Below are 26,132 nucleotides of genomic sequence, written 5' to 3'. Positions count from 1 at the left end.
TGGAAATGTTAGTTTGCTAGATTTTATTTCCTTCAAGAAAAGAAACATATTAAAACATCAGCATATTTTCACAGTAAAAACACATCATTAGTCATTTTTTTCATGGGGATTCTCTGCTGTGAAGGGCAGATCTATTATAATAACAGGATAGTACCATCCAGAAATGTTGAAATAGCATCAACCACTTTTAATAATATGTTGGCTATTTTGGTTCTTTTGTAAACGACAGTATCTCAGGTTTATTCATGATTGTTAAATATAATGGTTGATTCATCAAGGCAGGTTTTAATTAAAATTAAAGTAAGTCCATTCCTGTTAGAATATGGCCCAGCATATTAAAACTCACCTTTCTGTGAAGCGATGAATAGACACCCAAGTATAAAGAATGTGTGACAATGTATTTATCGCCTCCAATAACCACTGTAGGGGTTGCTGATGGCACATACAGTATGAGAGGGGTGATAGGTCCCACATTCTGTGTCTGGGGCCGTGGCTTAATTCCTTTGGGGTACATTCTATATGTGCTGCAGGAGCTTTTTTGTCTATAGAGATCTGGGGTAGAAAATATCCCAAAAGGCAGCTCTGGCATATATAGAATTAACCCCTTAGTGTCACAAATCTCCGCTTCCTTGGAAAGCTTCTGAGGAAGATACTTTCCATCTTTCACTCATTGCTAGTAATTAAAGTTAAATTCTGAGTACTTTCTCAAAATTGGTGCAAGTTCTTTCCATATGAAATATTTAAAGAATTTTGCAAAGTTTTAGCTCAATTTGATGCTTTACATGGAATATAGGTGTGAGTTTGTGATACGTGTGTTTGACCACACACAATCATTGCCTGAGAGTGATTGCAAACCCAGCCTGTTTAACAAACAAACCCCATCTGTCCTATCAGAATGACTTTGTCACTCATCTTTAATTCTTACGTGGAGATATGTAATATGGAAACCATGTTTTACTTGCGTTTTCTCCTTGCTTTCACAGGAGCTGTTCGGTTACAGAACAGAGAGGTGGCGACACACCCTGTGTATTCTTGGGTACATCGGTTCTCTTGGGTTCCTTCTGATGGCTTTTAATTGGAAGCCAGAGTGGGATGTCTGGTGTCACTGTGTTCCCTGCACGCTGGAAGAAGCTGATGTTGTGTTGCTCAGAACCACAGTGAGTATCTTGGTTTCACCACCTTAGTGCCTATGTTTGCCTTTTTTTTTTTAATAAACAAAAATGTAACTAAAACAATCATGAGGTAAAACATTTTATTCTAAACAACTAAATACACAATGATGGTAATTATAAGGCAGAATGTTCTAGCCATAGCCACAGAATAATTAAATTGTCCAATAACTGATTTATCACCAGTGAGTGGATCTTGCTGGTCCTCCAGCTGTGCACCGTAGCAGTGATCAATACTCACTTCCAATAAACACTGTATGAGCTGCTGAGAAAGGAAACCCCTTCCCGACAATTATTTTCCATCATCCGCATTATCATCAATGCTGTAAAAGTGAATGATTTTATGTTGCGGCCATGGTATGGATAAGGACAATGGGAACTGGTTTTCAGGGAACTTTATGGAAATTAAATCAACGTATCAGACTTTAATGAAAAACACACTGGGGGGGTGTAAGTTTGTTGGCGGAATACTGGTGCTAAAAAGAACACAGATTTTTTTTAAAGTGAAGTTTCTTTTGCATACTGGAAGCGAACAATATTAACACCTTGGATATTCTTTCTACAGGATGAATTGAAGCAGTACTCTAAAAAGAAGGTGATGGTGATCCATCCTAATGTGTCAGGCATCAAACCTGGTCATCAGATCATTGCCGACGCAAACTCCATCATAAGCAAATCCGTATTGAAACCAGAGTGCAGGGTAATATTTGAGACACACATTTTGAGTAATATATCTCTGTTTCAGCAATTTAATGAAATGTAGCTTCATTGTAGTTGAGAAAAATGTCAGTAAGTTTTCATTCTCTTGAAACCAGTGGTAGGAATTGAAGGAGATGAGCTTGCATCTCAGCACGTACAGTCCCCCATTCCTCTCCACGCTGGTCCATGTGTATTTTTGCTCCATTTTGCACATTTATGATTCTTTCCAAATCCTCCCTCATCAATTTGCAAAACACCTCTGTGTTACAGAGACCATATTCACTTAAAGTAATTCAACCTTTATAGGTGCGCTATATAAAAATTCAGAAAATTCGATACGTTTGGAACACCTCTGAGGGCAAGTTTCAGAAAATTGGGTGAGTTCAATGAAAATGTAGATTCTAGTACTAAAAAGTATCTGAAGTCAGCCCGTAAACTGTTCATTGTTACACAGTACTCTTGTTTCAGAGTTTTGGAAGATGAACACTCGTGTTCAGACATACACTGCAAATTTGGTTCTGGCTTAACTAGTGAAGAACAACAAATGAGGTACAGTATGCAAGATGTGCCACACGGGGCCTTGTATGTCGGGATCCCAAACTTTGTGTGAAATTGATGGCACCCCATGTATTTAGAATGTGCTTCCATGCTGCCACTGACTGTGCGTTGGTATTATTCGGTGGGTTTGTTGGGGCACAGTCACGCGAATGTCTTCAAATTTGTTTGCGAAAAATTGGAAAATGTTTTCTCCGCAAATTTGCCCGATTCCCAACCTTTGCGTATCTCTATACTCGCACCTGGGTTGGAGTCCAGCCTAATGGAGCATTAATGTACTTTGGGAATAAGCAGTATAATGGGACGTATTCATATTTGCGTATATATCTTTACATTTTATTGTGTTCATTTTACTCTGTTATTTTGTTACAAATTTCTTGTGGCTTAAAATCTGATATTTTTTTGCAGACAACAAGTGTGCGGACTGAACACAATTGAAGTGGAAATTGTCCCAATCTGGAAGCTACTCTTCAAAGAAGTGAGTATTTGTACTGTGTGTGTATGCAGAGGAATTCCACTGGTTAATTGAGTTTTATGAATGTGGGTGTTACAGACACAGCTGTAGGATAGGCTACGTAATGTAAATCAAAGAGGAAAACACAGAAAATCCTGTTTGATAGTAAGTGGTTTTCATGTATTAAAGCTGCAGTTCAGGCAATATCCTGCATGTGTGTTTTTTTTAATAAATCAGTTCTGTAGTAAGAAAAAATACTTTTAGCATTTTCTGTTTTTAAAAAAACAACTTTGAAAGACCAATTTTCTTGTATTCTATTTTAACAGCCATTTGCTAAGGCACTGCCCCTTCATGTCCTGTCACAAGCCCTGGCACACCCCTTTGTCAGCCCTGCCCTCCCTCTAGCACATGTCAGTGCAGGAGTGCTCATGAATATTCATGAGCTTCCACTGAGTGACAGAAGCAGAATAAAAACATATGCCAGCTCTAATTATGTCACCAAATTTCGCCTATCAATACATGGAGAACGAATTGACCTGCAGCTATACAGTTCTTTAGGTAATTAGAGATTGCCCACATGAAACTATTGAAGTAAAAAAATTAATTAAAAAAAAAAAAAAAAGACTGAACTGCAGCTTTAATGGCAGCGAAAAGAGTTAAAAGAGGACACAAATTCCGATTGGTCTCGGAAAGCTCAACAAAACTGTTTCATTTTTAATCTGCCAAAAATCCATTCATTTCACACAAGAGCACATTGTTAGTCCCTTATCCAAACAGTTTCTTCAAAACGCATTCATTCTTTCAAACATACAGCATGTTAAATTGAATCTAATACAAGTCCATATTGTCCTAATATAGCGCCATTTTATTTTTGCTTTTTGGGTGACATTATTTATTTTATTATACCACTTTTTTAAGATGATGCTTATGATAGAGGTAAAATCATGGGGCAGGCATTTTAAATGTGACCCGCAAATAATTCTCACTTTTTGAACACTAAGAAAATACTGTTAATGTAGAAAAAATATGTAAAATACTACAAGATTTTCTGCATTTTACTTGTTTGTTTAGGTGGCCAATAAAATGGTTGCATTTGTACAAGGTTTCAACCCACCGTCTTTTGGAGATTATTTCTACCCGGCAACACTATCAATTGGGCTTACATTTTGATCGCTAACAATCGGTGCTGATTCATGTTTCTTTTTGATTACAGATTTTTAATCCATTTTATATTTTTCAAGCCTACTCTTTAAGTATTTGGATAGCTACAGGATATTCTGAATATAGCTCCGCAATTATACTTATGACTCTTATGTCTGTCACTGCAACCGTATATAATCTGAGAGTGGTATGTATCCATATATTTTAGCAGCATATTATTTATTTATTTATAAAATGTGTTACCAGGAAGTAATACATTGAGAGTTACCTCTCGTTTTCAAGTATGTCCTGGGCACAGAGTTAAGATGACAAATAATACATGTTTACAAATACATGGTTACAAGTACAGTTACATAAGTGAACAGGCTACACATTACATACAAGACATTGCATGCACAGATAAAGATAATATATATTATAGGCGTATGTAACAGTTACAGACCAGATTAAAATGAGAGACAGCTTTAGTTTGGAAAGAACTTAGATTGGTGGCGGCTGTGAGAGTCTCCAGTAGATTGTTCCAGTTTTGGGGTGCACGGTAAGAGAAGGAGGAGCGGCCGGATACTTTGCTGAACCTTGGGACCATGAACAGTCTTTTGGAGTCAGATCTCAGATGATAAGTGCTGCATGTGGTAGGGGTGAGGGGCTTGTTCAGGTAGCTGGGTAGCTTGCCCAGAAAGTATTTGAAGGCAAGGCAAGAAAAATGAACTTTGCGCCTAGATTCAAGTGATGACCAATCTAGTTCATTGAGCATTTCGCAGTGATGTGTGTTGTAGTTGAATTGGAGGACAAAACGGCATTTTGATTTGAACTCACATTTTTATTCTCAGTGGAGACAGGCAGAATAACAAATATTTAATTTCAATGTTTTTACAGCAATCCGTCAAATTACACAAAATGGCGGACTCATATAACAGTATCATGGTGACTGTGCTGCATAAAAATGGAGGTAACATTTTCCGGTCAACATTTTTAGAGTCACAACTGTCTAACTCATTCAGTATCAGAAAGGTCTCAATGGCATAACAAAGAACGTATTCTAGTGCCCCTGAAGAATCAATAATATTCAATACACTGTGATGATCGCCCTATCACATGAAAACTGATCGTACTATCACATGGAAACATCTCTGATAATACTATATCATGGAAATGTCCCGGATCACACTATCACATGGAAACGTCCCCGATCACACTATCACATGGAAACGTCCCCGATCTCACTATCACATGGAAACGTCCCCGATCTCACTATCACATGGAAACGTCCCCGATCACACTATCACATGGAGATGTCCCCGATCACACTATCACATGGAAACGTCCCCGATCTCACTATCACATGGAAACGTCCCCGATCTAACTATCACATGGAAACGTCCCGATCTCACTATCACATGGAAACGTCCCTGATCTCACTATCACATGGAAACGTCCCTGATCTCACTATCACATGGAAACATCCCGATCTCACTATCACATGGAAACGCCCCCGATCACACTATCACATGGAGATGTCCCCGATCACACTATCACATGGAAACGTCCCCGATCTAACTATCACATGGAAACGCCCCCGATCACACTATCACATGGAGATGTCCCCGATCTCACTATCACATGGAGATGTCCCCGATCACACTATCACATGGAAACGTCCCCGATCTAACTATCACATGGAAACGCCCCCGATCACACTATCACATGGAGATGTCCCCGATCACACTATCACATGGAAACGCCCCCGATCACACTATCACATGGAGATGTCCCCGATCACACTATCACATGGAAACGCCCCCGATCACACTATCACATGGAAACGTCCCCGATCTAACTATCACATGGAAACATCCCGATCTCACTATCACATGGAAACGCCCCCGATCACACTATCACATGGAGATGTCCCCGATCTCACTATCACATGGAAACGTCCCCGATCTCACTATCACATGGAAACGTCCCCGATCTCACTATCACATGGAGATGTCCCCGATCTCACTATCACATGGAGATGTCCCCGATCGCACTATCACATGGAGATGTCCCTGATCTCACTATCACATGGAGATGTCCCTGATCTCACTATCACATGGAGATGTCCCCGATCGCACTATCACATGGAGATGTCCCTGATCTCACTATCACATGGAGATGTCCCTGATCTCACTATCACATGGAGATGTCCCCGATCTCACTATCACATGGAAAGTCCCGATCTCACTATCACATGGAAACGTCCCTGATCACACTATCACATGGAAACGTTCCCGATCTCACTATCACATGGAAAGTCCCGATCTAACTATCACATGGAGATGTCCCCGATCACACTATCACATGGAAACGTCCCCGATCTAACTATCACATGGAAACGCCCCCGATCTAACTATCACATGGAAACGCCCCCGATCCCACTATCACATGGAAACGTCCCCGATCTCACTATCACATGGAAACGCCCCCGATCGTACTATCACATGGAGATGTCCCCGATCGCACTATCACATGGAGATGTCCCTGATCTCACTATCACATGGAGATGTCCCCGATCTCACTATCACATGGAGATGTCCCCGATCTCACTATCACATGGAAAGTCCCGATCTCACTATCACATGGAAACGTCCCCGATCACACTATCACATGGAAACGTCCCTGATCTCACTATCACATGGAAACGTCCCCGATCACACTATCACATGGAAACGTTCCCGATCACACTATCACATGGAAACGTTCCCGATCACACTATCACATGGAAACGTTCCCGATCACACTATCACATGGAGATGTCCCTGATATCACTATCACATGGAAACGTCCCCGATCTCACTATCACATGGAAACATCCCGATCTCACTATCACATGGAAACGCCCCCGATCACACTATCACATGGAGATGTCCCCGATCACACTATCACATGGAAACGTCCCCGATCTAACTATCACATGGAAACGCCCCCGATCACACTATCACATGGAGATGTCCCCGATCTCACTATCACATGGAGATGTCCCCGATCACACTATCACATGGAAACGTCCCCGATCTAACTATCACATGGAAACGCCCCCGATCACACTATCACATGGAGATGTCCCCGATCACACTATCACATGGAAACGCCCCCGATCACACTATCACATGGAGATGTCCCCGATCACACTATCACATGGAAACGCCCCCGATCACACTATCACATGGAAACGTCCCCGATCACACTATCACATGGAAACGTCCCCGATCTCACTATCACATGGAAACGTCCCCGATCTAACTATCACATGGAAACATCCCGATCTCACTATCACATGGAAACGCCCCCGATCACACTATCACATGGAGATGTCCCCGATCACACTATCACATGGAAACGCCCCCGATCACACTATCACATGGAGATGTCCCCGATCTCACTATCACATGGAAACGTCCCCGATCTCACTATCACATGGAAACGTCCCCGATCTCACTATCACATGGAGATGTCCCCGATCTCACTATCACATGGAGATGTCCCCGATCGCACTATCACATGGAGATGTCCCTGATCTCACTATCACATGGAGATGTCCCTGATCTCACTATCACATGGAGATGTCCCCGATCGCACTATCACATGGAGATGTCCCTGATCTCACTATCACATGGAGATGTCCCTGATCTCACTATCACATGGAGATGTCCCCGATCTCACTATCACATGGAAAGTCCCGATCTCACTATCACATGGAAACGTCCCTGATCACACTATCACATGGAAACGTTCCCGATCTCACTATCACATGGAAAGTCCCGATCTAACTATCACATGGAGATGTCCCTGATCTCACTATCACATGGAGATGTCCCCGATCTCACTATCACATGGAAAGTCCCGATCTCACTATCACATGGAAACGTCCCTGATCACACTATCACATGGAAACGTCCCCGATCTAACTATCACATGGAAACGCCCCCGATCTAACTATCACATGGAAACGCCCCCGATCCCACTATCACATGGAAACGTCCCCGATCTCACTATCACATGGAAACGCCCCCGATCGTACTATCACATGGAGATGTCCCCGATCGCACTATCACATGGAGATGTCCCTGATCTCACTATCACATGGAGATGTCCCCGATCTCACTATCACATGGAGATGTCCCCGATCTCACTATCACATGGAAAGTCCCGATCTCACTATCACATGGAAACGTCCCCGATCACACTATCACATGGAAACGTCCCTGATCTCACTATCACATGGAAACGTCCCCGATCACACTATCACATGGAAACGTTCCCGATCACACTATCACATGGAAACGTTCCCGATCACACTATCACATGGAAACGTTCCCGATCACACTATCACATGGAGATGTCCCTGATATCACTATCACATGGAAACGTCCCCGATCTCACTATCACATGGAAACGTCCCTGATCACACTATCACATGGAAACGTTCCCGATCTCACTATCACATGGAAACGTCCCTGATATCACTATCACATGGAAACGCCCCCGATCTCACTATCACATGGAGATGTCCCTGATCACACTATCACATGGAGATGTCCCTGATCACACTATCACATGGAGATGTCCCTGATATCACTATCACATGGAAACGCCCCCGATCACACTATCACATGGAAACGCCCCCGATCTCACTATCACATGGAGATATCCCTGATATCACTATCACATGGAAACGTCCCTGATCTCACTATCACATGGAGATGTCCCTGATATCACTATCACATGGAAACGTCCCTGATCACACTATCACATGGAGATGTCCCTGATATCACTATCACATGGAAACGTCCCTGATATCACTATCACATGGAAATGTCCCTGATATCACTATCACATGGAAAGTCCCTGATATCACTATCACATAGAAATGTAAACAAAAGAAACAGCGCACAACGCCAAATAGTGAAGCAAGTAATGCTATATATTAGTAATTACAGGGTAATAAATCTGCGTACATCAAAACAGTGGAATAGGTGCATTTAGTGTGTTTCACACAAGTTACCACTCAGCAACTGTTGTCAGAAGAGTCTGGAGCTTGCTTCTCTCAGCGGGGGCGCTACGTTGGTTCAGGAGCAGGATTAATGTCCAAAACCCCTCATCCAGCAGTACATCGCTCCCAAGGGGATTTCCCTTGACAGCAACCACGCTCGGTTGCAGGTATTGGTGCTTGGTGGGACCGCTCGCGCTTCCAAGCCGTCTGGTGCAGCTCGTGTAGCTCAGCGAGCAGATCCACTGTACGGGGGTGAGACCTCAGCTCTGCAAGGGTACACTCGGCATGCCACGTTGTCGCTCCGTCGTGGGATACTGCGTGATGACGTCACAGTCTCCGCAGCAGCGAGGGAACCAGCAGGGAGGCAGTCAAAGTCTCTCAGAGTCTCTCATAAGCCCAAAATTACCACCGGGAGTGATACTAGCAGGGTGAAGCCAATGGAGGCAATGGCAATATTAAGGCACTAGATAAAAATCATCCAACATGTTTCAGGGAAGAAGTAGTTTATTCTACGAAACATGTTGGATGATTTTTATCTAGTGCCTTAATATTGCCATTGCCTCCATTGGCTTCACCCTGCTAGTATCACTCCCGGTGGTAATTTTGGGCTTATGAGAGACTCTGAGAGACTTTGACTGCCTCCCTGCCGGTTCGCTCGCTGCTGCGGAGACTGTGACATCATCACGCAGTATCCCGCAACGGAGCGACAACGTGGCACGCCGAGTGTACCCTTGCAGAGCTGAGGTCTCACCCTCGTACAGTGGATCTGCTCGCTGAGCTACACGAGCTGCACCAGACGGCTTGGAAGCGCGAGCGGTCCCACCAAGCACCAATACCTGCAACCGAGCGTGGTTGCTGTAAAGGGAAATCCCCTTGGGAGCGATGTACTGTTGGATGAGGGGTTTTGGACATTAATTTTGCTCCTGAACCAACGTAGCGCCCCCGCTGAGAGAAGCAAGCTCCAAACTCTTCTGACAACAGTTGCTGAGTGGTAACTAGTGTGAAACACACTAAATGCACCTATTCCACTGTTTTGATGTACGCAGATTTATTACCCTGTAATTACTAATATATAGCATTACTTGTTTTACTATTTGGCGTTGTGCGCTGTTTCTTTTGTTTCCATTTCCTAGAGTGTGGGGGGTGCTGAGCCACCCCATGTGTTTATAGCAGCAGACGCCTCTACAAATACACGGTTATGTGATATAATTTCTTCATATATACACCCTCACTGTGGTTATTGTGATTTATTTCTTGTTCACTTATTTATGTGGTTTAGTCACTGCACTATATTTATATTCCATATTCTGGGTTAGATAGTAGCGCACAGTATTTTCTGTTTTTCACATAGAAATATCCCTGATATCACTATCACATGGAAACGTTCCCGATCCCACTATAACATGGAAAGTCCCGATTTCACTATCACATGGAAACGTCCCTTTTCTCACTATCACATGGAGATGTCCCTGATATCACTATCACATAGAAATGTCCCTGATTTCACTATCACATGGAAACGTCCCTGATCACACTATCACATAGAAATGTCCCTGATCTCACTATCACATGGAAATGTCTCTGATCTCACTATCACATGGAAACGTCCCCGATCTCACTATCACATGGAAACGTCCCGATCACACTATCACATGGAAACGTCCCGATCTCCTATCACATGGAAACGTCCCCGATCACACTATCACATGGAAACGTCCCTGATCACACTATCACATGGAAAGTCCCGATCTCACTATCACATGGAAACGTCCCCGATCTCACTATCACATGGAAACGTCCCTGATCACACTATCACATGGAAACGTCCCTGATCACACTATCACATGGAAACGTCCCCGATCTCACTATCACATGGAAACGTCCCTGATCTCACTATCACATGGAGATGTCCCCGATCTCACTATCACATGGAAACGTCCCTGATCTCACTATCACATGGAGATGTCCCCGATCTCACTATCACATGGAAACGTCCCTGATCTCACTATCACATGGAGATGTCCCCGATCTCACTATCACATGGAAAGTCCCGATCTCACTATCACATGGAAACGTCCCCGATATCACTATCACATGGAAACGTTCCCGATCTCACTATCACATGGAAATGTCTCCGATCTCACTATCACATGGAAACGTCCCCGATCTCACTATCACATGGAAACGTCCCCGATATCACTATCACATGGAAACGTTCCCGATCCCACTATCACATGGAAATGTCTCCGATCTCACTATCACATGGAAACGTTCCCGATCTCACTATCACATGGAAATGTCTCCGATCTCACTATCACATGGAAACGTCCCTGATCTCACTATCACATGGAAAGTCCCTGATCTCACTATCACATGGAGATGTCCCTGATATCACTATCACATGGAAACGTCCCTGATCGGGGCTAACGCAGCTTAATGAATAAACTCCCATTATGTTTGACACTTTCCACAGTGCTTGAAGAAGTAAAATCCCAATCATTGGTCCCAGGAGATGTGATTATATTGGCTGGAAACAAGCTTTACTTACCCTGCGATGCCATACTGGTTAGTGGCGGGTGCACTGTAAATGAAGGCATGTTGACAGGTAAAGTATTTAAAATTGTTATTTTTATTATCTGTTTGATTGAAAAAAACTTTGTATAGAACTACATTTTCTACTGTAATATGTTTTCAATATGTGACTGCAACAAAAAAATAATCAGTTTCTGGTCTACAGGGCATGTGAGATACATATATCTGACAGCTTACATTTAGCAATGGGACTCTGTAGGACTCATATTTAAGAATTGGGCTTATTTTGCTGTCAGTGACTGGATTTACCCCTCTGATTGATCTTGCAGAGTTCACAACAGCAAACGTTTTTAGACTGTGACCCTGAAGTGAGTTCTTGTCATTACACATGACATCGCATTTCATTTGAAGTTTCAGTTCTAATTAATTACTGCCTGAGTGAGATGTTGAACACAAGTAGTCTTAGTCCTCTGTTTCCTGTCCTGGCTCTCTGTCCTCCCCGATTTTGCAAAGTATGAAATGATGAATATATTCCTCCATGAACAACGAATGAAATACAGCGTTCTGCACTCGTGTCGAGTTTCCATTTGCCTTTGTTTTCAAGAACACCTGTTATAGTTAAATGACCTGCTGTTAATTGATGACTGGATATTGATCAGATGAAGAAATACATGTTACTGCTCCACTCATGATAACTCCATATTTGGCAATCATTGAGCTAATCTGCTTTCATTAGTCTATAGGTACAGCAGGTACGTTCTTTTCTGCGGAATAATAAACAATTACATTATTCAGACTAAGGCTTCTGTGTTAAAGCCGCAGTCCACACTGATCAATGTATGTTTTATTTACTTTAAGAAAACACTTCTTGGTCCTCCCTGACGATCCTTACAGTATGTTTCCAAATCTGCCTTTTCATTCAGGAGATATAAGCATTTGGAATATTAAGTGTCTGGGACATCAGAATGGATTTCTCTCAGAACCCCTGTCTATAGTGACCTCAGACACTAGAGATTAGGGAAATCATGATTTTTAACACTAGAACTTTTTACAAAATTTAAAAAAGACATACTTATGGGGTAAAGTACTAACAATATAGAAGGTAAACTCATATAGGCTTCTGGGGGATAGCTGTTTTAAAGGTGCTTTTCTAATTAGCTAATCTAATTGTTGGAACTTTACAAGTTGCCCTTTTCATCCTTATCACTCACTTCACTGGGAATATCCCCAGTAGTTTCTTTTTGGCGGGTGTGTGTGGGGGTGTGTGGGGGGGATCTCTCATCTTATATTGATCCTGAACAGTTTACAGTCTCTGTTTTCATTTTAACTGATTTTCCCCCCGTATTTCTATTTTAATCAAATCAATCTATTTGAACTGACAGATCAGATGAACGATACAATAGTGTAGAAAGTCTGATGTTGACCTTGTTATTGCGCTATGACAATAGGGAATGTTGTGTTTTTGTTGAAACAATTTTGTGAACATTTTTAGGAGAGAGTATTCCTGTGACAAAGACCCCACTACCTCATGTGGATAACTCCGTTCCATGGAAAACACACAGTGGTGAAGACTACAAGAGACATGTCCTGTTCTGTGGAACAGAGGTCATCCAAACAAAGCCACATGGTCGGGATCTAGTGAAAGCCGTTGTGCTACAAACTGGTGGGTTTTCTTATTTAGTATTATACCCTAATTTCTGCGATAACACAACTAAATCCCCTAGTGATGCAATATTGCCGCTCCATTGTAAGACACATATACTGTATGCTATTGATATAGGATTTTGACAAGCTTCCTTGTTAACATTTTCATGATCATCCTTTCATCGTTATCATCCTTTCATCGTTATCATCCTTTCATTTCTGTGCTCTGGAGACGGTTTAATTGCTAAATAACTATTCTGTCTGTCTTCTTGGGATAAATGAGGAAGCTTCATACACTACTAGATTCTCTGAATTAATTGACAGGATAAATGAATGGGAAGATGAGGGTTAATTCCTCTCTGAAGCTCTGATAAATCCCTTACCGTGATGTTAACCTTACATCAAGGTCACATTAAGGTCACGTTAAGCCTAACCATGTATTTTTTAAAGGCCAATAACGCCAGGGGAAGTCATATTTTCTCCTCTAAAGTGCATAACATTAACTTGAATGGTCATTGGTGATAATTACATGCAAATTATATGCAAATGAGGTATTACAATAACAGTGCATATCCACAAAAGTGCGTTAAGTTTATTGTGGAGACTTAACGTTATGCTAGTGAGGTAATACCTTAACTTGGCGTTACTCACTTACACATCTTTAAATCAGTTTTCACAGGGCGTGGGTGGGTGTAACACCCAGTAACAGTAGGAATGAGATTACTAACATAGTGTTATTTCCCCATTCTCTCCTCTTTCTCAACTTGAGTTAAACACATCTCCGGGTTTGGATCGGACCAATGTCAAGACATACGTAACGTCACAACAGAAAGCTCATCATTCTGCTACAATAATGTGATGTTAGGGCAATGCTAATAAGATATAGTACGTTGTCTCTGCATATAATTAGCGTTGTGGATATGCGTTCACCTCAGGAAAAATAACATCCGTTCGTGATATAGGTCACGTGATGAGCCCGGAATTATCAGAGCTTTGTGGTTCTGACCCAAATCTTCCGGCAGTACAACTGGAACAAATGAATCACAGAGAACTTCTGCTGCTTTATATGTCACATTGTTATTATTCAGCGGCTTCCGATTTAGGACATTTGGTCGCGTCTGTTTGCCGCAACCAAATCTCCACCGGCGTTTAACCGCTACTCGCCTCGCTGCTACTCACCTCACCGCTACTCGCCTCGCCGCTACTCGCCTCGCCGCTACTCGCCTCGCCGCTACTCGCCTCTACTCACCTCGCCGCTACTCACCTCGCCGCTACTCGCCTCGCCGCTACTCACCTCGCCGCTACTCGCCTCACCGCTACTCGCCTCACCGCTACTCGCCTCGCTGCTACTCACCTCACCGCTACTCACCTCGCCGCTATTCACCTCACTGCTACTCGCTTCACAGCTACTCACCTTGCCGCTACTCGCCTCACTGCTACTTGCTTCACCACTACTCACCTCGCCGCTATTCACCTCACCGCTACTCGCTTCACTGCTACTCACCTCACCGCTACTCGCTTCACCGCTGCTCACCTCGCTGCTACTCGCTTCGCCGCTACTCAGCTCACCGCTACTCATCGAGCAGAGACAGGTCAGATGATGCTGTCTCATTCACTATGCCTTCCTATATCAAATATTATTCATGATAAATTAGAAACCAACAGATTGGCTGTTAATGCAACTAGAAATGATTGTTAAGTATATATAGAGAATCGGAAACAGGTAAAATGGCCGCCAGTGTGTCTGTGATAGCAGAATAATTACTCTCAGGGGAACTCCCACAAGATCCGAGCTGAGCAGGAATCGTAACTGAGGTTTCGCCTCCTTATTGGCTCATGCCCGGCACGTGGATCCAAGTCTCGGGATACATTACATTCGGATACACAAAGTTTGGAGGAGGGGAGAGGGGGTGCGGGGGGGCGCCTGGATTTATCAATACTTAAAACTACTATGAATTGTAGTGTGGAGTGTTGGCCTCACTTATGTGTGTCAGCCATCAGTTTAATCATTATAATCAGTTTAATGAAGCATTTCCAACAATAGGAAGTTACACTGGAATTATCTATCTATCTATCTACAGTATCTATCTATCTAAATATTTATATATATATCCTGGTGTTGTCTTCACACTACAATATAAGCTTGATAAACATACCATACACCTGTTATAAAAAGTACTTGTATGTATGGAAAAACGAAATAAAAATAAGGGTAGGCTATCTATACTTTAAAACATCCAAATTAGGATTAAATAAATACAGTTTTTTCCTTTTGTAGTTGCTAAATTCAATTTAATTTGTTGGTGCTTAGGATTTAACACGGCGAAGGGAGACCTTGTGAGGTCCATTCTGTACAACAAGCCAGTGAGTGTCAAGCTGCACAGAGAAGCCATCAGGTTCCTTCTGGGACTTGTGGCAATTGCCTTGTTTGGAGTTATATACACAGCAGTTGTTTATTCAAAGAATGGGGTAAGTAACATAGTCTTTACATGTTAGAGCACCTACAAAATATAACCTGTATACAAAAGCCCAAGTTAAATTAAAGATGTACACACATTGAGAGCAATTTAATTCATTTGGTATTGGGCCGCTCCCCCCCCCCCCCCCTTTTAATTCATTTGGTATTGGGACGCTCCCCCCCCCCCCCTTTATTTCATTTGGTATTGAAACGCTCTCCCCCCCTTCCCCCTCCTGGTCACTAAGGAGCTGTTCTCTATAACTCGACAGAAGGATCAAGAAGGATTTTAGGACCGTTAGGTCTGAATTGTTTATAGAAGTTTTAATTATTCCAACCACAGCGATTTTACGAAAATATATATTTTTAATAGTTTATCTGAAACTAAAATGACTATTAAAAAAGAACTTTGTCGGTCTGTAACATTCTGCACCAAACCTGCATGTTATAAGACACATGCTGCCAGGGCCTGATGTCACAGCGCCACACCGGCTTCGCTAAGAACATTCCGTGTGACCTTTGCAATGCTTTTTGGATAAATTACTAAACAAATATCTCGCTGAAACAGTCGCAGCGTGACTTGATTATTTTCTTAATCACTAGCACTCAAATCCTTTGATCTCGTGTTACCTCAAAATACCACTAGATAAAATAATATTGCCATTCCCCCCCCCCCGGTGTGAGCGCTGCTGCGGAAAGCACAGCTCAGGAACACCGGGACATATAATTATATAGTACGTGTGTACAGTATAAAGGGTGTTACGGGAACACAAGGTTTGGTTCTGTTTTTTTTCTTCTTTAAATAGGATGACTAATCTGATACCATAAAATGGCAGTAACTCTACTCTCCTTTGTCCCTGAACACTTAGGCCAGTGTACACGACATTGTGCTCATGTCCTTCCTTATGCTAACAATAGCCGTAAATGCCGCCCTGCCAGCTGCTTTGACATTGGCCATCCTCTATGCCCAAACACGGCTGAAGGAACAGGGGATTTTCTGCATCAGCCCTCAGAGGATCAATGTGTCCGGGCAACTAAATCTCATCTGTTTTGATAAGGTAAATACAACCCTGCCTGTCCCGTTATCTCTTACATACACTGCTTCCACTGCAGCCAGGGATTCTGGGTAATGATGAAGTAAATACAGCCTTGCATTGCAGTGTTTCTATTTCAGTGAATGCCACATATAATGTTTTTATTTAGAATTTACATGGATACTGCACTATCCAGAGGGATGGGTAATGTTCAGCCACTAAGAGTTATTATCATATTCATATTTTGAATGCACATAAGCCTGCCTTAGGCCTGGGCACAAAGGAACTTTTAATTTAAACAAAAGCTAAAAAAACTGTATGTAGTGCAGTGACGTAACTACGCATTAAGGGACCCTCGGGCGATATCATGATGTCACAGCGTCAGGTGACATTGTTTTGCAATGGAGCTGCAGCGTCACATGATGCTGTGACATCATGGAGGAGGGCTGCTGTTAGAGGCCACTCTCTCCGGCAATCAGTTTAATTGCAGTGATGAAGAGCGTGGGACCTCTGTAACCACCTGTGGGGGGGGGGGGGGAGGAGTCCCGACTCCCTTAGGGCCTCCCCCTCCACCCCCCCGAACTAGGGCCCCCAGGACGTGCCCAAGCATCCTGGCCAGTAGCCACGACACTGATGTAGTGTTAAGGTGCCATTACTACATTCCAGTACTGTATATTTTTATAATGACACTGTTTACTTAAACCCAGACAGGTACATTAACAGAAGATGTCTTAGATTTATGGGGTGTTGTCCCTTCTGAAGGAAAGTGGTAAGTTTGGCAAAAAAATAACTATTTTTTATATTTACTGAAATGAGATTACTGAAGAAGTGTAACCCATTTCCGAAAACAATGCATTTCATTTTGAGCCTTGTCAATTTAACTGATCATTAACCCATTGCTCAACTGAAGTCTGGGACGATGAGATTAGTGATCTCAGGTTTGTGACAACACTTAGTGATTCGTGGGTCTGGGATGGGTCTTCTCCCTAAGTTTCTACACGCGCTCTAGTCTACTAGTGGGTTTCTTGATGAGTAGTGTGCTAAAAAAAAATGGGAAAAAAATTAAGCTTTAATCCCCAAAGAACGTCCTATCTATGTTATGTACACCCGAGGTACGTGAAAATAAAATGACTGCCACAAATTGAAATGGAAGTGCCAGTGAGTTGAAAATGGGGTCCACCTCGAGGTCAGTGTTTTACCCAATTGGTGATTTTATTGGGTTGTACCGGACAATATAATGGTTGCAATAATATTTATTAAAGCTTTATTGCTGTAGTACAGGTGCTTGATTTCCAGCTCTTCCAGACCATATCTAGTCAAACGGGCCTTTTCTTAATTAATGAGGAATGTTAAGACATAATATATAACTTGACTATATAACCTGGAACATGTGCTGAATGAAACTATTGTTGTTTTATAACATATTCTTTAATGCTTTTATTTAAATTATTCTAATTCCTTTCTTTCCCTTTCTATTCAGCTTTCAGGACGTGCATCATTTCCCTTCCAGTAATGGTATGCAGTGGGGTCCCCTGCTTGGCGCCATGGCCAGCTGCCACTCACTTATTCTGCTGGATGGGAAAATGCACGGAGATCCGCTGGACTTGAAGATGTTTGAAGGAACAGGATGGGTAACGATTACTTTTTAAATCTGCTACAAGCGAAATCACAAACTGCTTTGTGTCTTACAACCGAGAAAGGAAGGATCTAGAAAACATATAAGACTCATTATTTTGATCATTAGGTGCTGAATAAAACAAGAGGTCGCACTGTTAAATAATGCACGTGCAGTCCAGCTCGCAGCAACGCGTTCTTTGCATAAATGTGCACGTAACGTTTAATGAAAAGAAATATTATATTATGTGCTATACTTGAAATGATATGCGTATTTCCACAGGAACTTGAAGACTATGAAACAGAAAGCTCAGCGAAAGGACAGACTATTTCATGTACAATGGTAAAACCCGGAGCCAGCGCTGGGAAGGCAAGTGAGATTAGTAACGTGTATCTGGTTATGTAAACGTTTCAGAACCGAGATGCGCTTTCTGCGCTGGACAATGTACTGACAAATACAACGGAATAGGATCTTAATCCTATCAAAATAAAAAAAAAGTGCTTCGCCCTTTCTGAGATCAACACAAGGTGTTACTATCACTGATCTTCATTATGTTCCTTACCTGTGTGGCGCAGAAAGATTCCCAGGCGAAACAAGAAAGCCTTTATTTATTCAGAGTAATAACAACGTACCCTGGCAGGGGAGGGGAAGTTAGCGCATCCCAACCAGTTTTAGCAGCATTTGTCTCTTCATGAGGGGCGACTTTTAACAATAAATCATTTAACATTCTTCATCCAATAAACAACCCCAAATGGTGTCTAACTTTAACCTAAAGTTGCCCTATTGCTCTTAGCTCTTCAATCCAATATAGTTCTTTACCTCCCAGGGGTTTTGCGACCCGTTTAATCCCAATAACACAAAGTACAGATGCTGAGCTTGGAAATGTTTTGCCATTCCATTACTTTCATCTCCATATTTAATTCCAGTTTTTTGTTGACTAATTCTACCACGGAGCCCCTAACAGTCCTCTTCTCGTTTTCTTCTTGTTGTACCAAATGCCAGTGTTTTTTTAATGACCATATTTATAAAAAACACTATTACTGGAAAGGTGGTAATAAAATGTAACCTTAAATCATTGGGATCTGACTTTGTTCTCTTAGGCACACAACGTTTTTCAGCCGCAGATTTAACAGCCTTTCCGGCATAACCTCTATTACAAAAACCTTTGGTTCGTCTGATGTATTTCCCCCCACAATTCATCCTCGAAGTCACAACTTATATGTCATCTAGAAAGTTGGCCATAAAATATATTGTATATAAGATGGTTTGAAAAGAATCAAATGCAGAGAATGTAAAAGTGGCGTATAATGAAGGTCACTGATAGTTGAACCCGGCGTTGCTCCTGGAATCAGCGAGGCTCTGCTTATTTTATTTATATATTGATTGTCTTTAGCAGTGAAGTGTCACATTGAACTTATTGCTTGAAGAGTTCTCTTTTTTTTTTTTTTTACATAATCCTTTTATTATGAATTTGGCATAAAACTCATGTGCATTACAAGAAATATAAACTCCCCAAACATTCTTAAACTAACCTAATTATTTGATCTGTTTATTAAAGCAAAGCATTTTACATAACAAGTAAAAGCAATATAATACTAAACCCTGATACAATGGTTTTCAAACCTCTCCCCAGGGTGCTGGGCCCTGCGCCAGGCCAGGTTCTGAGGCAGTCACCCAACAGTCTATGTGTAGGCAAATGATGGGCATTCACCGGTCATGGTAGTTTTCCCTAAAACCTGGTGTGCCCTGGCGTCCCTGAACAGAGGTTTGAGAACCACTGGAAACACAATTGTTCCGCCCATCATTTCGTTTCCTTTTATTGTATTTAAAATTTTTCCTAGGATTTGGCTAATAGGCCAGAAAAATATTTCATGCAAGACTGTGCACGACGAAGCATTAATTCCACATATACAGGAAAACTAGGACTTCCGCCAAACGTCATATTTTGGTGGATTACCTCCCTCCCCCAAACTAAGCGGTTAAGAGAAGACTTGCATTCTTTTGTAATTAAAAGTGTTAGGGTTAAAACCAATAACGACATCCATACAAGCTCCCAAGTGAAAACTTCTACAAGGGAGGTCTGAGAGGGAATGATGCACTCATTTAATCTTCCTTTTACATGTGCTGGACAAGCCTCACCATCATCATCATTTATTTTTTAAGTAAATACAGGCCTCCACTTCAGGGGGCAGCGCAATACTTTACAGTCAGGTTGAGACCAGCTACAATTAAATACAGTTATTTTGTTACACAAGAGGCAGACAGGAAAAGTCAGAGTTATAATAATACATGGTTGCATTAAATGAACAAAGGTTATACACGTTCAGTTTATAGATATTTAAGGGACAGTTAAAGATATGATTATGGGCATAAGTAACATTTAGAAGGAGTGGCTCAGTGAGTAAAGACACTGACTGACACTGAGATTGTTGCAGGGGAACCTAGTTCAATTCCCGGTGTCGGCTCCTTGTGACCTTGGGCAAGTCACTTTATCTCCTTGTGCCCCAGGTACCACAACATAGATTGTAAGCTCCATGGGGCAGGGACCTGTGCCTGCAAAATGTCTCTGTAAAGTGCTACGTATAACTAGCCGCACTATACAAGAACATTCTATTATTATTTACAGACCGGATTCAACTTGTGTTAGAAGAGGTAGGATAGACCTGCAATGTGTTAGAGGCTCTGCCTCAAGGAGCTTACAATCTATAGGCAGGGTAAGGTGACATTGGGTACAGGGGATGAGAGGGTTGGTGGCTATAGGAAGCAATAGTTCAGCTGTAACATTACCAAATGGCAGAAAACGGAGGACACCCTTTGGCCCTCTGCCCTTGGGGCGACGCAGATGTAGACCGGAGTTCTGAATGAATTCATTTGGGCTTTGAAATTCCTTTGTCTAGCCACAAAACAGCAGGAGGTGAGGCTGACGGAACACAAACACAGCAGGAGGTGAGGCTGACGGGACACAAACACAGCAGGAGGTGAGGCTGACGGGACACAAACACAGCAGGAGGTGAGGCTGACGGGACACAAACACAGCAGGAGGTGAGGCTGACAGGACACAAACACAGCAGGAGGTGAGGCTGACGGAACACAAACACAGCAGGTGAGGCTGACGGAACACAAACACAGCAGGAGGTGAGGCTGACGGAACACAAACACAGCAGGAGGTGAGGCTGACGGAACACAAACACAGCAGGAGGTGAGGCTGACGGAACACAAACACAGCAGGAGGTGAGGCTGACGGAACACAAACACAGCAGGAGGTGAGGCTGACGGAACACAAACACAGCAGGTGGTGAGGCTGACGGAACACAAACACAGCAGGAGGTGAGGCTGACGGAACACAAACACAGCAGGAGGTGAGGCTGACGGAACACAAACACAGCAGGAGGTGAGGCTGACGGAACACAAACACAGCAGGTGGTGAGGCTGACGGAACACAAACACAGCAGGAGGTGAGGCTGACGGGACACAAACACAGCAGGAGGTGAGGCTGACGGGACACAAACACAGTAGGAGGTGAGGCTGACGGAACACAAACACAGCAGGAGGTGAAGCTGACGGAACACAAACACAGCAGGAGGTGAGGCTGACGGAACACAAACACAGCAGGAGGTGAGGCTGACGGAACACAAACACAGCAGGAGGTGAGGCTGACGGAACACAAACACAGCAGGAGGTGAGGCTGACGGAACACAAACACAGCAGGAGGTGAGGCTGACGGGACACAAACACAGCAGGAGGTGAGGCTGACGGGACACAAACACAGCAGGAGGTGAGGCTGACGGGACACAAACACAGCAGGAGGTGAGGCTGACGGGACACATGGCAGCAAGAAATCTCAGGTGTTAACCCTTATCACGCTGGCTCTGTGCCGAAGGGTGCAGTTCTTAGGGAATCCTTTCAGATGCCCGCCTTTTGGGCAACGCAGATGTAGACTGAGTTTGTACCAAGGGAGTGGGAAAATGATACATTTTTCGCCTAAGTATCAGTGACATAGGTAATCTAAGTAATTATTAGAGATAATTATAATATTTGTTCATTACCATCACAACAAAAAGGCATGACGTACTTCTGCGGGACCCCACAGGAGTAATTCAAGGGTTTTACTTTAAATTGTTATTAAATTACTTAAAACAGAAGATTAATCTACTAAAAATGTATGGGCTGTAAGATGTCTTATGGCATAACACTACTTAAATAAATATGGGCCTCTGTGTTTTTCTTTAGGTCTCAGTAGAAGGAATTGCCATCCTGCATCAGTTCCCCTTTTCCTCCAGCCTCCAGCGCATGTCTGTAATCACTCAGGTCCTTCCCGAGGAGGAACTCACAGTGTGTTTGAAGGGAGCTCCAGAGATGGTTATTCGTTTTTGCAAACCAGAGACAGGTATTGATAAGCTCCAAACCAGAGACAGGTATTGATAAGCTCCAAACCAGAGACAGTATTGATAAGCTCCAAACCAGAGACAGGTATTGATAAGCTCCAAACCAGAGACAGGTATTGATAAGCCCCAAACCAGAGACAGGTATTGATAAGCCCCAAACCAGAGACAGTATTGATAAGCCCCAAACCAGAGACAGTATTGATAAGCCCCAAACCAGAGACAGGTATTGATAAGCCCCAAACCAGAGACAGTATTGATAAGCCCCAAACCAGAGACAGTATTGATAAGCCCCAAACCAAAGACAGTATTGATAAGCTCCAAACCAGAGACGGTATTGATAAGCTCCAAACCATAGACTGGTATTGATAAGCTCCAAACCAGAGACTGGTATTGATAAGCTCCAAACCAGAGACTGGTATTGATAAGCTCCAAACCAGAGACTGGTATTGATAAGCTCCAAACCAGAGACAGGTATTGATAAGCTCCAAACTGAAAGTGTTGGTTTAAAAATAAATAAAAGGGACATGTGGATGCTTCTTAAGGAGAGGGACGGACTGACAACAATGACACAGACGTTGAACCAGAGGAGCCAGGTTCAAATCCCGGTGTCAGCTCCTTGTGACTCAGAAACCAAAATTAGATTGTAAGCTCTGTGGGGCGACAACTCATTGTGCCTGCACAAGTCCATGTACAGCGCTGTATACACACAGCTCTATACATGAAAAATATTATTAAAGGGAATTTTCGGAGGAAAATCATTGAGAACAATCTCCTTATCTTCCATTAACATATTAAATTGAAGGAATTTATATCAGCGAGGAAGTAGGAAACTGGTATACAGTATTTTTCTGCTAAGTATTAGGCCCAAGATATTTAGGGCCATATTTACAGTGTAAGTGTAATACGAAAACTCCCAGCCCGTTCACTTGAAGGAGCCTTATGTAGTCTTATGGCTTAGCACTGCTTAATAAATATGGGCCTAAACGCTTTCTGTACTTTCCAGGTTAATGTCAGACTTTATGTAGATTAATTTCCCAATTGGAGAGAGGAAGGACATTTTAGTGACTTTTTTCAACACGAAATTGTAGCATGCAAGGAAATGTACTAAAACAATCATAATCAGAACATGATTTTACATCCAGCATCAGCCCGTATACCACACACTTTTACCAAAAAGCTAATAAATTGTATTTTCCCAGGTAATTGTCATTATCCTCTTTCTCATTGAGTTCTTTCCCAACCAGTCCCACACAGTTTTTCCAAGAGGCTTGACTACTATACAATGCAGGGGTTTCGAGTCATTGGATTGGCTTATCGTGTATTGGACAAAAACGATCTGTCAAAGATTGAGCAGTTAGAAAGGTAAGGAAGGATTTGACTCATTTAATTCATTGATATTATTTTAACTGACATAGAACAGGTTAAATACTCCTGGGTTATAAATAATTGCTTCAGCTGGGTGATCTTTACTGTACTTTTACCATTTATTTTCCTCCCACAATATATCCCCCCTGTACTGTTGCGCTAATTATAAATTACAGACCAGCAGTGGAGAGGCGCCACACAAACTCGTCACCTGGAGAGGTCTGTGATTTTAGCAAAGAAAAAGTACCCGGGCACTCTCTCTGGAAAAAGTACAATGAATAAATAGATATTAAATAATAAAATAAATTCAAGAACGTAACGACCTTATGTCGTGTCTAAGGTTCACTTCTGCTTCCAAAGTCTCTTCCTATGACTCAAAAAAACCCCGTAGGACCTATCCAGGATCCTTATTGGTACAGAAAGACAAAGGGGAAATCAGGGGGGAGCACAGGTCTGAGAGGTGATAGATATATAAATTCAATGTGAATGAATCAAATGTTCCTAGATTGATAGGTGCAGGGGTGGTGGTGTATAAAATAAAATATTGTAAACACTTACACGGCCTTGTGTAAGTGCAGTCACGTAAGTGTCTCTTTCCTCTCCTCCTTCTTTCTTCTTCCTTCCTTTTTCTTCTCCTTTCTATGGTCGTTCTTCTGTTTTCGTCCGAATGAACGTCTCTTCAATCTCTCAGCGAAGTTCGATTATGATGTCACCCTCGGAGCAAGGAAAAAATAAAGATTGAGGGAAAAACATTGCAGAAATATAACAGGTCCTATTCAGATGGTTATAAACTATAAATGCAGAAAATCCTGCAAACACTCACACAGCCACGTGTGAGTGCAATCCTGGGGGGGGGGGGGGAGAGTGTCTTTATCCTCCTCCTATGTTAGAGTTCATACACAGAGCTCTAAGCCTCCAAATTAAAGACCATTAATGGGGGAAGGGAAAGGAATAAGACAAAGCTAAAACAAAGATACTCACACGGCCACGCGTGAGCTCGCACGGCCACGTGTGAGCTCGCACCGTGGATAGGTATCTTTGAGACTCCTGTTGTAAAATCCAGCGCTGCTGCCAAGCATAAAAATAGCCAAACAGAAAAACTCTATAATGAAGTAGCCTATGTTAAATTAAACTATAATGGACATGAAGCATAAGATTAACAGTCTAAAAACGCACTCGGTCTGGCACGACCAAATGCAACATGAATGGCCAGTCTTTAAGGGAACTTTCGCAGGTAGCTTGGCTCTCAGCTAACTTTGCCCGCGTCCAGGCGTTGGGCTGTGATCCTGCTTTGGAGCTACGCGTTTCGCCCTCGTTTGGGCGTAGACCTACGGAGCCTGTGAGTGTTTGCAGGATTTTCTGCATTTATAGTTTATAACCATCTGAATAGGACCTGTTATATTTCTGCAATGTTTTTCCCTCAATCTTTATTTTTTCCTTGCTCCGAGGGTGACATCATAATCGAACTTCGCTGAGAGATTGAAGAGACGTTCATTCGGACGAAAACAGAAGAACGACCATAGAAAGGAGAAGAAAAAGGAAGGAAGAAGAAAGAAGGAGGAGAGGAAAGAGACACTTACGTGACTGCACTTACACAAGGCCGTGTAAGTGTTTACAATATTTTATTTTATACACCACCACCCCTGCACCTATCAATCTAGGAACATTTGATTCATTCACATTAAATTTATATATCTATCACCTCTCAGACCTGTGCTCCCCCCTGATTTCCCCTTTGTCTTTCTGAGGTCTGTGATTTGCAGGGCTATTATTGTAAAAAAGAGTAGGTGCCAGTACTTTCTTCTGCTCTTCATCTTCGTCACGTTGTTGCAACGTCGCAGAGTTAGGGCGGAGATACGTTGTTATGGCAACACGTCGTCACAAGGTGAAGAAGCCGGAGATGAGGAGCAGGAGGAGAAGGTAAGAGAAAAAGGTGCCGTCACAAAAAAGCCCTGGAGATTTGTAATTAAGGGAACATTGTGAGTACTTGACGTTATCTTCAGGAAGCTAGCATGGGGGCTAGAAGACC

General features: G+C 42.5%; 1 protein-coding gene across 1 annotated transcript in view; it reads left to right on the top strand.

The window, feature by feature from the left end:
- LOC142466200 (putative cation-transporting ATPase 13A5) overlaps nt 1-26,132 on the top strand; it is a 67,117-nt gene that overhangs the window by 715 nt on the left and 40,270 nt on the right. Inside the window, exons 2-17 of the mRNA XM_075571080.1 lie at nt 984-1,157; nt 1,735-1,869; nt 2,175-2,245; nt 2,337-2,417; nt 2,832-2,901; nt 4,091-4,225; nt 4,915-4,987; nt 11,547-11,678; nt 13,098-13,268; nt 15,561-15,718; nt 16,574-16,762; nt 17,446-17,507; nt 18,219-18,369; nt 18,636-18,722; nt 22,584-22,740; nt 23,983-24,100. Of these exons, the coding sequence (XP_075427195.1) occupies nt 984-1,157; nt 1,735-1,869; nt 2,175-2,245; nt 2,337-2,417; nt 2,832-2,901; nt 4,091-4,225; nt 4,915-4,987; nt 11,547-11,678; nt 13,098-13,268; nt 15,561-15,718; nt 16,574-16,762; nt 17,446-17,507; nt 18,219-18,369; nt 18,636-18,722; nt 22,584-22,740; nt 23,983-24,100 (1,964 nt within the window). The remainder of the gene's footprint in view (nt 1-983; nt 1,158-1,734; nt 1,870-2,174; nt 2,246-2,336; nt 2,418-2,831; nt 2,902-4,090; nt 4,226-4,914; nt 4,988-11,546; nt 11,679-13,097; nt 13,269-15,560; nt 15,719-16,573; nt 16,763-17,445; nt 17,508-18,218; nt 18,370-18,635; nt 18,723-22,583; nt 22,741-23,982; nt 24,101-26,132) is intronic.

This window comes from Ascaphus truei, chromosome 14 (assembly GCF_040206685.1).
Source record: "Ascaphus truei isolate aAscTru1 chromosome 14, aAscTru1.hap1, whole genome shotgun sequence".
In the NCBI taxonomy this organism is placed as follows: Eukaryota; Metazoa; Chordata; class Amphibia; order Anura; family Ascaphidae; genus Ascaphus; species Ascaphus truei.
This window is presented reverse-complemented; position numbering and strand designations above follow the sequence as displayed.